The sequence below is a fragment of the Zonotrichia albicollis genome, chromosome 2 (genome assembly GCF_047830755.1).
Source record: "Zonotrichia albicollis isolate bZonAlb1 chromosome 2, bZonAlb1.hap1, whole genome shotgun sequence".
Classification (NCBI taxonomy): Eukaryota; Metazoa; Chordata; class Aves; order Passeriformes; family Passerellidae; genus Zonotrichia; species Zonotrichia albicollis.
Window position 1 is genome coordinate 63,126,717 of NC_133820.1, and position 12,018 is coordinate 63,138,734.

The 12,018-nt window shown below is 34.9% G+C and overlaps 1 protein-coding gene across 10 annotated transcripts in view; it reads left to right on the top strand.

Moving 5' to 3' along the window:
- NBEA (neurobeachin) overlaps window positions 1-12,018 on the top strand; it is a 457,716-nt gene that overhangs the window by 268,795 nt on the left and 176,903 nt on the right. For all 10 annotated transcript variants that reach the window (XM_074535327.1, XM_074535328.1, XM_074535333.1 and 7 more), the window contains one exon: window positions 5,542-5,666. In XM_074535327.1, the coding sequence (XP_074391428.1) occupies window positions 5,542-5,666 (125 nt within the window). The remainder of the gene's footprint in view (window positions 1-5,541; window positions 5,667-12,018) is intronic.

Below are 12,018 nucleotides of genomic sequence, written 5' to 3' on the forward strand. Positions count from 1 at the left end.
GGTGAGCAACTCATTCTGAAGAACTAAGCTTTATAAAAATCTAGGCAGTCAGTAAACTGTTAATCCTCATTTATTTGTCTATTCATTATGAGTTTTTTCCTTCAGACTCTATGCAATAGACTAAAATCCATTATCCTGGGATTTTACTGACTTAGAAGTGTGTGGTTTAAGTAGTACTACAGCTAAAATTAACATCTCTATTGTCACAGCCTCCCTTTCACATCTACTGACATTACTCTCCGTTCTAACATCTCATCTTTTTGAAGAATAATTCAAATTGAGAGATTTTTGTTTTCAGCTTTTGATGTGTCCTCAGTTAAGACGCAGAAGTTTCAGGAGCTGGAAATCTTCATTAAGAATGTGTATTAAATACTCCTTTTTCCAGTGCCTTAAGAAGAAAATAAAAGCCCCATAAATCACTTCCTCCTTTCTGAAAAGGGTGTTACCCTTTAAAACAGTTCTTAGAAATTCTTCTCCATAAATTTGGTGCATCTTTAATCATTAGTCATCCTCTGATAGTTTTTTCTCTCTTTCATTTCATTCTCTGTTGTCTCAGCTTTGTCCTTCATTATTAATGCAAGACCATTAGTAACATGATCAGAGGAGAGAAACTGTTAGCAGTTCTCTTTTTGCTTTTCAGAGGTGACTCCTCTGCTCCTATTCTGATGATCAGTAGTAGTGGTTGCTGTTAGAGTTTCTCTGTGCTCTATTTCATCCTTGTTTCAAAGTCCAAGTGGAAACCCTTCCGCTTTTTTACCATCTTTCCCAATTTTCATGACATTAGGTGTTTCTCAGGTTCATTACATCTTTATTCCCTGTATTAATATTTCCAGGGCTGAATATTATTTACAGTTACTTTACTGTATCTATTGCAACGCTATTTCTGAACCTTATTTACTCCTTTGTTGTTACAGAAGACATCTGCTCTTGGATCTTCTGGCAAATATGTTTATATATTGGCTTTCACCATGAAAAATATTGCATAAGTGGTTTTGTATTTTTTGTATTTCAAGTTTTCTTTTACTTACCTTTTTTTTTAAATGTCATTCACTTTCTGGTTTTCTTCTACATTAGGGGAATTCTTTATGCTTTCCAAATATACTTTTTTTTCCTTATTTCTCAAAACACAGTCATAATTCCACACTGTGAAAAGAATAATTTTTCTTTTTCAAAATATGTCCCATAAAAGCAACCAGGACTAATTGCTGAAATTATAGATCATAAATTCCTTGTCTTTTCTAGTATTTTCCCAGTATTACAAAGACTAAGGATTCTCTGAGATCCTTCCAATTCTGTGACCCACCTCTCTTTCAAAACAACTTTTCCCCCTTCCCCCATGTCTGCAGGCTTGTTCCTCTTCATTAATATATTCAAACTTAATCTCTTCCATCTGGCAGCCCATCCTTGGGGCTGCAGTATGAGGATCTTTTTTGTGTACTGCTACTTTCCAGAATTCATTTTTGTCACTAGTTGCTGTAGCTGTAGGTGACATGTAGCAAACTGCATCTTGTTTCCAAACAGGGACTGGGTTTCTCAGCCATGCAGCTGTTGTCACAGATGCTGAATGCACACAGGATGGACAAAGACTTACAGTTTAGGACAGCTAGTATTCATAAGTCCAAGGAAAAACCCTTCCCACGCTCTTCATTGCAGCTATGGCCATAGGAATTAACAGAAAATCTTTTCAAGAGTTGTCTTTTTAATGTTCAAGCTATGGAGATGTGAAAAGGCAGGGAGAACTTTGCTGTGCAGGCTGACTTGGCATTCCTCTTAATTGTTTTTCTGGCAAAGCATGTCACAGTTTCTCCTCTGAGAAGATAATTGAGCTATCTGAAACACTTTAGTCTGTGTCAATAATCTCTGTTCCCACATGGAAGATGTGTGTGGTATGGCAGTAAAGAACATAATGAAGAATTCTGGGCAGATCTGAGTTTTAGAGCAACCTGCATTTGAGAGACTTCAAATTTTCTCCAATTTATCAAAGTCCATTGTGGCTACCCAGGGCAGCATAACACCAGTCTGCCTTTCCATCCCATGCTGGCCAAGAAAAGTGTATTTGAAGTAGGAGAGCATGCGCATCAAGCTGTCTGGTGGGTACCTGTGATGACAGTGCCAGTGAAACAAAATTGGTAATCCTTCAGTATGTAGTACAATAGGGCTTGTTCCATTAAAACATGTATTTTCTTTGTCTCTATTAACTATATGAAGTACTGCACATCAGAAATTTGGGATTAAGTTGCAACACCATACCATTAAAAAGAATTTTTTTCATTGTTAGTAGCCTTGTAGTATTACTAGATTCATGCCAGTTCTCATTATGATGAGAAAGGTTTATATTGGATTATATTGGATTATACTGTAGTTTGTAAGGAAATTCTCTCTGACAGTTAAACTCATCATGTGGAGTTCTTTGGGTCCTGTGTTTTAGTATACATTTAAAATAGCTGTTCAGTTGGAAGGATATAGACATGTATTTCTCTTTTTTTAAAATTGTTTAGAAGCATCTCATATATGATGCTATAAACTTTAAGTCTTAAAAAATATTCATTATATTATGCTTAATATGCACTTCTTCTTTTAAACAAGGCTGATGCAAAATGTCACTTGACTGGTATAAAATATGGAGGAATGAGAAATTACATGTAATCTAGTTGACTGTGGAAATAAGGATTATTAATAATATGCATTATAAGGAAAAGTAAAGCCTATTGAAATATTGTCCTTGTCACAAAAAATAAATTACTAAAATTACTTGATTTAGTCAAGAAATTTAAGAAAGGTGTAGTAGAAAGACTTATGGGCAATTTGCAGATTGGGACTCACTTGTGCCTGGTACATCATTAGAAAATACAGTTCTACTTCATTTTCAGCCATCATTTAGAACTACCTAACAGCTACCTAAATTCCTCAAAAAATCTTTAAATCTAAGTGATATCCACAGGATTAGAATATAAGTATGTCTAAAGTACTGTAATCTGTGGGCTAGGCAATTTAACACTGATTCAGTCCATAATGTTTGACTTAAAGCAGGCTAAATTCTAAATTTTAGGATGAAACTGGTGCCACAGTATTCTACTTTAGTAGTATTTTTAATCCAACCTAGAGATATAAGAATACAACTTTTAAGGAAAATCACACATTTTTTTCTGCCCGTTATTCAAGTGATGAAGCTCAATCATTCAAAGCTTTCTGTAAGTATAGATCCATAATCTTTTGAAGTTTCTGCTTTCTTTCTAATAACAGCGTAGCAAAGGTATCTTGTCTTTTTGTTGATGATACTGTTTTGAGTCAAAAATCAATCTTCAATCAACTAGTTAAGATTCAGAAACCTTTTCTTTAGGGTAGAGATACCAACTTCCAGGACCTGGAAGCATGTAGTAACATTATAGGATAGACTGTAGAAAACTGTAACAAGAAACTTCAGTTCTGTTTTTAAAAGTCATATAGTTTGTGAATAGAAATGATGTTTCTGGTCTTTTTTCTCAAAAAAATTGATTTTGCACCATTATTACATATTTCAAGCTTCAGTCCCTGGTGAACTTGTAATCGTTTTTTGGATCTGCAAAATAGACTTAATCTTCTGAAAATTTCATTACTTTCTTACTTAACACTTCATTAAAATAGTGGTTTTAAAATCTGGTTTATGTTAAATTGAGAATGTACAGTAATCTTCAGACTAATTAATCAAAGTAATGAATTACCAGATTAAACACAGAGCAAATTAAAAACATAGTTTTTTAGGCTGAATATGAATATTTCTTAATTTCATTAAGTATTTTATTATTATGTAGATCATTCTTATCAACATTAGCGGTTTTCTTATTGCTGCCAATACAAATAATTTGAGATCTTTTTTTAAAAGGTTTTCATTAACATTTTTACTTCTGTCCTGTCATTATTTATTCTGAAATGGAATTATAAAAGGAAGGTTTCTTGCCTTTAGAAAAACCACTGAAGTTGCCTCCTTGCTGCTTGTAAATAAGTAAAATGCGTGTTCTGCAAGGCAGCCATAAAAGTAGGGGCTTCACACAGACTTAAGAAGCATCTTGTGAAAATGCCATTGAGAATGGCAAAAAATAGCAGCATTGACTAAAAATTACGGTGTGCTGCTTCTGAAAATTTGTTAGTGGCTAGAAGGGAGGATGCCAGATCCACTCATGGTGCCCTGCCCTCTGTAACAGATCCAGGTCTCATGACAGCAGTTAGTAAAGTTGGACAATAACTAATGAAAGCATTAAAAAAAAGTGCTTAAGTGGACTGCAAAGAATGCAAATGTCTGTCCTACATTAGCATATTTCTACTTTTCCTCTGGAAATGGCTACCAGCACATAGCTGATCAAAATGAAGCCGATATAGAAAATAGTGGCTGAAGAAATAACTAGAAAAATCCCGCAAAGAAATATACCATACTTATGAGTTGTAAACATTTTTTCCCTCTTTTTTTTTCTTTTTTCTTTTTGTCTTTTGATTACACATGTCCAGGGCACTACAGATGGATTGAAAATTACTTGTTTAGAGCACTGGTTCCCTAATTAGGGTCAAGGTGTGCAGAATAATTTTAAATGTATAGTGTGTTCAATTAGGAGTCTGATAATAAGGATGCATCCACAAACATTTTACATTTTTCCTAGTGATCCAAAAAGCTTTTAAAATGTTGGCTTAGAATGCAGCTTTGCCCAAACATCTTATAAAAGAGTTGTGGGAGATTTGTGTTGTTTAGGTCAAGAAGTTGCCTGAAAGTGGAGCTGGTCAGCTCTTTAGAAAAAAAGCTGAATACCAGATGATTATATATGTGTACTTTTTGGCTTTAATATAGATTAACAATGGCTTATATAATTCTACAGGAGTTTAATATTCTTTTGAATGTAAAAAGGCAATGTTACACTAAGATGGCCATGGTCGTTAATGGCTTGTATTAGCTGGGAGCTATAAAATCATCCTAGTACTCTGTTAGTGCTGGAATAATAATTTACCAAGACAATTACCACATGGTGGAACTTTTTTGCTGCTCTAATTCAGTGTTATTAATAATGAATAAAATTGCAATTTTCTCAGGTTGCTAGGGGCAGTGGGGAATTATTTCAATGAATATTTCAGCACATTAGTTTAATCATAGTTCCACAAAATTCAAGTGGGCAATATTTTATACTTTTAAGTTTGGTCTGCTAAGGGACCATAGTCATTAAATTGCAAACTATTTGCACTGAGGTCCATTCTATGATTTACAAGCCTTGTTAAAAACACTGTAACAGAAAGCAAGCTGTGCCATTAATACTTGTAATTTGATGCTGCATTTGTTAATGGGTTCAGTGTGATTAATGTTTTTAGCAGCAGGCAGAACACTTTGAGACAGGCGGTGCTGGGGTTTATAATACATAAATGCATGTAAAGAAATGCTAGAATATTGTAAGTTTCAGTAATACATGTTTTTACAATATTGTATTCCAGAAATGGGAAAGCAGCAGTGAAATTATACTATAATGTATGTAAATACAGTTCAAGCTGTGGTAGGTGCTGATGTGTGTGTTCTTTATTTTCCAGCCAACTGCATGACTTCTGGCGCTTGGATTACTGGGAAGATGATTTGCGCCGACGGAGGAGATTTGTTCGCAATGCTTTTGGGTCTACTCATGCTGATGCTCTCCTAAAAGCTGCTGTGGAATATGGTCAGTATTACCTCAGCTTAAAAATATAGCTCATGATACTTTCTTGATGTCCATGGATTCCTCAGAATCATGTCCCTTCTTTCTCAAGGACAGTGCTGAGAATTCTTACAACATATTCTTAGAAAAGGAATTCTTTCAATTCTTACACTTTAATGAACCAGAAGACTTGAGCTTGTGAGCTGTTAAATTTCCTGATCCCCAAGGGATTCACATCATACTTCTCTAGCATTCCCAGCAATTTTGAGAGGCTGGTAAAAGCAACTGAACATGTCTCTCTGGAGTGACTGAATGAAATAGGTCATCAAACTTATGCATCATAATAGTTCCATTGGAGACATTTTCTGAATGAGGAATTTAAAAATATCAGAAATTTTATTCTGGCATGCCAATTTCAGCCAGAAGTATTTTTTTCTGCAAATCGTGAAATGCATTCGAACTTGTTAACAATAATATTTTTTAAGGATAACTTGCGATTCATTTGTGATCTGAATACATAGAAGCTTCAGTTTTAGAAACTGAAGAATTAAATAATGTTTGATTTTCATGGACATGTAGCTGGAGTATAAAAGAGGATTGAGGATGTGCTTACAAATTCCTCTATAACATGTAGAAGTTTCATATGTTTGTGACTTCTGTACAGCAGACTGAACCTGAGTACTCCAAAAATCTGAAGCAAATTTAATTCTTGGGTTTAAGCTGGGATACCTCTCTAGCATATCAAAGACAGGAGCTTTTTAAAGAATATTGTGATGGTTTTCTGGTTTTGTGGTTTTTTTTGTTTTAGTGCTGAAAAGAAAATGCTATGATTCTTTAGCATTTAGGAGTAAAAAATTGAAGTAATCATTCCCAAAGCAAGTTGAACCTTTTATCTGATGCTTAGCCAAAGGCTAAGGTTGCCAAAAGTTCTGAATATGATAGATATAAAGCTAACTCTGTATATGACCTACACTTTTCACCAACTTTGTGGTTGTATAAGGGAAATAGCTGGGATCCAAAGAAGGTTGGACATATGAATTAACATCTGTGTGTACAGTTATACTTGGAGATGTAACTTAATCCTTACTTAAAGGTGAGGACTATCATGTCTAGCACTTCAAGTCATAAACTTTCCTTAAGCTTGATTAAGGAAGACATTTCCCCCATTTTTATATGGTATTTCATATTTGACAAAGGGTTATTTTCTCAATGTTCTTCCAAAACATCAGGATGGAGATTTTATGAGAGTCGGGTACAAAACTGTGCTGATTGCGGTGTTGCTTTTGAAAGGCAAATAGTCACTAAAACCATGGGCTTTAAATTTCTATAACACCTGTTAGTGCATTCACCATACAGGAAAATTAAAATTCAGGTTTATACACAGATGGTGCACATCAAACTTAGTGGTTACATAAAAATTAACAATAGACTGAAGTTTTCAGAATTTAAAAAATATTTCTAGCTTTTCATATATGTATTAAAATTAACAGGGAATTTAAAATCAGCATGCATTAAAATATTCATGGATTCTATCTAGATGTATTTACTTTTCAGAGGCTCAAGCCTTTGGATTTTAATACTGAAACTTTTAGCTGACCTTTCTCTGTAAGAAAACATCCTTAACACTGAAGTTATTTTTATGCCTCTTGGTGTTACTAATGAGTTGAATAATTTATGAGGTTGTCATGTGAAAAGGATTTGGTGCAGTTTGATGTACTTCTAGCCTCTGGTGCTGGAATGTGATTAATAAAGAGCTAGAGGCAGATTTATTTTTCTTTTCACAGGGCTTAACTTTCATTGTAGTTTTTTTTATTGGTTTTTTTTTTGATAATTTTGTTTGGAACAGTTTGATAGTAAAATGCCCCTAGCTTTCAAAACTGAGTATGACATCACACTACAGAAAGAATTAAAAGCATTTTTTAAAAAAGTCAGATTACATAGTTTTCCAATAACAGATTTTATTTCCTGACCTCAGATACTTCGCTTGTGACAAATAAAGTATTCATTAAAGGAAAATTTGTTGGGCTTTTGTTTCAATTTTTCATCTTGACTGATACCTCTAGTACAAGTAAAGCTGTCTTGAGCCTCAGAAAAATAGTGGAAACATCTTACAAGTTTTTGTTATTTACAATGACTGTCCATTATCATTTAGGATTCTGTGCATAAATATTGCAGTGGAGGAATGTTTAGTCAAAGCCTAAGTCAGCAAGCTCCTCAGTGTCTGCGATCAAAGGCATCAACTTAAATAGGTCTGATCAGGCATTGCAGAAGAGGGCAGCCAGCCTCAGCTGAGCAAAAATCACAGAGCAAAGATGACAAAATTAATCAGTCATTTCTTTGGCAGTAAATAATAAGATATGCTGAGGATTGCAGATGAGAGAATTATCAGATTCCTTGGAGATGTGCCTGCTTAACACCTGATTTATCTGAGCTTGTGCAGCCATCAAGACATGACCTTGATAGATAAAAAAGCTACTCTAGTATTAAATAATATTTGATGTTGGATGTATGGATACTGTAATTATATTATATTTGCAGTAATTAAGGAAGGAGTCTTGGAAATTAAAACTATGTTTATGATCTAAATGTTTGTTTTAGAGAAGTAAAACAAATGTTAAATTCCATCTAGAAGGCCTAAAAAGAGAAGTGTTAATTTTATTTGATAGTGACTTCTTCCTGTAGGAAACATTCAATGTTGTACTATTGGGAAACAATATTTTCTCCAAAAATTTGTCACAATGAAGTTTCTACTTAACTATAGTCTGTTAGTCAGACTATATGAATGCATGTTTGGATTTCCATTTTTCATAAGATATATTATGTATACATATATGTATGTGTGTGGGCATATGTCTACATATGAATATATTTTCAAATTACCTGACAAGTAAGAAATATTGCAATTAGAAATCATAACATATTTCTGTGCCTATTTAAAACAGTGTGAAAAATAGCAGATTCCTATGGCTAGATACTTAGCTGTACCTTGAGACTCTTTGCATCTCAGTCACAGCAGCATTTACAAGAGATTGACTGGATAATTTTTCCTTTTGGATTAGTCTCCACCATTTCTAAGACTGTATTATTAGGCATTTGATTTGTTTGTAATCTGTTGAAGTTACTTTCATACCCAGATGTAAAATACAAGCACAATTAGTTCAACATTGTATCTGTAATGCCCTTTTGTTTTAGTTAAATTCTTACTCGAATCAAAATATAATTTCATTTCTCTCTTTTGTATAGCTGAAGAGATGCTACTTACTGCAGTATAAAAGTGCAAGCTAAAATGGAATTTGAATTACAGGGAACTTTTAGTAGAGTTTTAATTTTATAACATCAATAACTTAAACAATTATTATTCGAAGTTTAGATGGAATTTCAGTGTAAATAAGTAAATTGTAAATGAAAAGAAAGAAAAAAGAAAAGATTGCATAAATGAGTATACAACCTACTTTTCTTCCCCAAATTTTGCTGTGATGGTTATGTGAAATATGCAGATATGACCCAATTCACAGAGATTCTGCACATGTGGTGAAAGAACTGTCTCTTCTAGTTAATCAACTTAACAATTTACAGTCCTTGGAGATTAGCATAAAGGAGACACTACTGTACATCCTACCAGTGAGGTAGAATACTGGTCCACAAAGGTCAACCTAGACCAGTTCCTTTATTAAAATTTAGTCTATCAGCTTGTAAAAGTCCATAATCAATTTATACATAGAGAGAGTACAAGAAAGGCTACATTTTCTTATCAACATTAAAGTAAATGAGAATGAACTCAGTGCCCACATTCTAAACATACATGTGTAAGCTGGTCAAATATATCTAGGGTATGTGCTCAAGAATATTTAGCCTGTTAAGCTGATTAGCATGACAGATCCTAAATGCTTAGAATGAAAAAGAAAACAAAAAATAAAAATGCCTCCATAATGCTCAAGTTTTGAAATAAAGCCACAGATATATGTGCAATATAGCCACATATGGCTTTTGAACTTGCATATGTGTTTGGATATCTAATTAGCAACCTTATTTCAAGGGCAGTTCCAGCCAAAGAAGACTCTGGCTCCTTCTGGGTCTTGTCATTAGTGCTCTAAGTTTCACCAAATACTATATTTACTTATCACTAGAAATACATTTTTATTACACAAACACAATTAAAATGCATCAGGTTTGGCAATTGGGAATGTTGAAATCTGAAAACTGTTTTCATGCCAGCAGATGAATTTTGAGGGACCTTCAAAGAACGGCAGGAAGGACCAGATTATTTAACAGGCAAGAGCTACCCTAGAAGCAAGGTTGTGTGTGTTCCTGCTATGAAACTGAGGGTCTGAAATCCACAGGAACTCAAACAATGGACTGTGTTCAGAATGGGACATCTGGCTGTCCCAGGGACCCTAAAGGAAGATTCAATTTTGTCAGGGTCCTCAGTGTTAGAGAAATACCCCAAGATGAAATTTCAGAAATGCCAGCTCTAGAGGAATGCCTCAGTGCTGAGAAGTCCAAAGCAGTTGATTTCCAGTTAATTTCCCTAGCTCCTGAGTTCCATCTCATGAGCTGCTGGGCTCCCTGCCTTCTGCAGGCAGCGTTAGAGCAAGCTAGAGGGAAGAGTGTCCAGGGAAACTGGCAAGAAGCTATGCACAAAATGCTGTTCTAGAAAGCTAAGCTAGTGTCTTAGAAACTTACCTGGCATTTTCAAGTAATAAGACATATCAAGAAATCAGAATATCCCATGAACCAGAGATGCTCAATTTCATCATCTCTGTTCAGAAGCTTTGCTGTAAAATCAAGTGCCCTATTCTAGGAAGTCTGAATGTGCACCTAAAAGCTGGTCTTCATTTCCATTCTGCATTTCAGGTTCTACACTTTGCTATATTAGATTGTTGATACTAATGGCATTGCTAAAAACATAAAGGTGTCTTTTGTTGGTGAAAATCCTACCATTTTTTGCAATAAATTCAAGACTCTCTGTCAAAGTTACTGCATAAATCATATATATCTAAAAGAGTTATATTACTTTTTCCCAAGATCATAAGGTTCTCAGACTTCATTATTCTTTACCTTATCACTTTTCTGTGCATATTGAAAATGCCTAGTGTATTTCCAGAATAGTTTCAACAACACTGGTTTCAGAAACAACCATAAGAAAACCTGTATTTTTTTCAGTAACTGGTTCAAAAATGAAAGCAAGTTGAAGTCAACTGATAGTGAATCATTACTTATCAGAGTTTCGCTAGCAGGCCAACTAGATGCATAAAACTCAGTTATTTTCCTAGGTATATAGCAGTGAAAGCATTACATATGTACCATGTAAGAGATTAAAGATTAAATTACGCTTCTAGTTTTGACTATGAAATATTGCTTCCTTATACTATGTCTGTATGAACAGGGGGAGGGGGGTTTCAGCTTTGTTGAGTTTTAAAGATCCTTTTGTTGGGTTTTTTCACATTTTCTTTTACTTCTAAACTGATCTAGACATCTGTTGGTTTCCAGTAACAGGAACAAACTATTTTTTACTGTCAGGGTGGTCAAACAATGGACAGGTTGTCCAGAGAAGGTGTGTGGTTTCCATCCTTGGAAGTACTGAAAACCAAGAAATATTTGTACACAATTTTGTGGCCCCCTTGAGTCTTCCCTCCTCAAGAGAAACAAAGAATATCTGCAGAATATCTGAATCAGTTTAGTAGTAAAAGTAAATATAAAAGAAGATCAATGGCTCTCTCATACTGTGCAGACCAGAACTGGATGCAGAAATCCAGGTGTGGCTTCACCTAGGCTCAGCAGAGGAGGAGGATTCCCTTCCCCGGCCTACTGGCAATATTTTGCCTACTGCAGCCCAGGATCATTTCCCATCGCTGCAAGGACACATTGACAGCTCATGTTCCAGCTGGTGTCCCTCAGCACCCCAGCTCCATTTTTCAGAGCTTCTTTCCAGCCATGTGCTCCCAGGTGGTGCTGGAGCCTGGGCTTGTTCCTCCCCTAATGCAGGACTTACTTCTTCTTGTTGAGTTTCATGAGGCTCCTGTTAACCCATTTCACCAGCATTTGCTGAGGCCCCTGGCAGACCAGTCACTGCTCCCAGTTTCTTGTCATGTGCAAACTTGCTGAGGGAACTCTCTGCCTCATCTTTAATGAAGATGTGAACAGATATAAAATGCTTCTAATGTAATTTTTCTCATGTTCAGTATAATAGTTATTGTTGCTGAAATTGAGTTTGTTGTAGCTGCATAAGCCAAGATAATATTTTTGATTGTCTTTTTCCTCCTCCCTCAGTTAATGCTCTACCTAAAAATTAGTCACATACACTACTACCATTTCATAAAATATGTAGTTTTGGGTAAATACAGGGTAACCTCTATCTAAGATAATTCCCCAAACT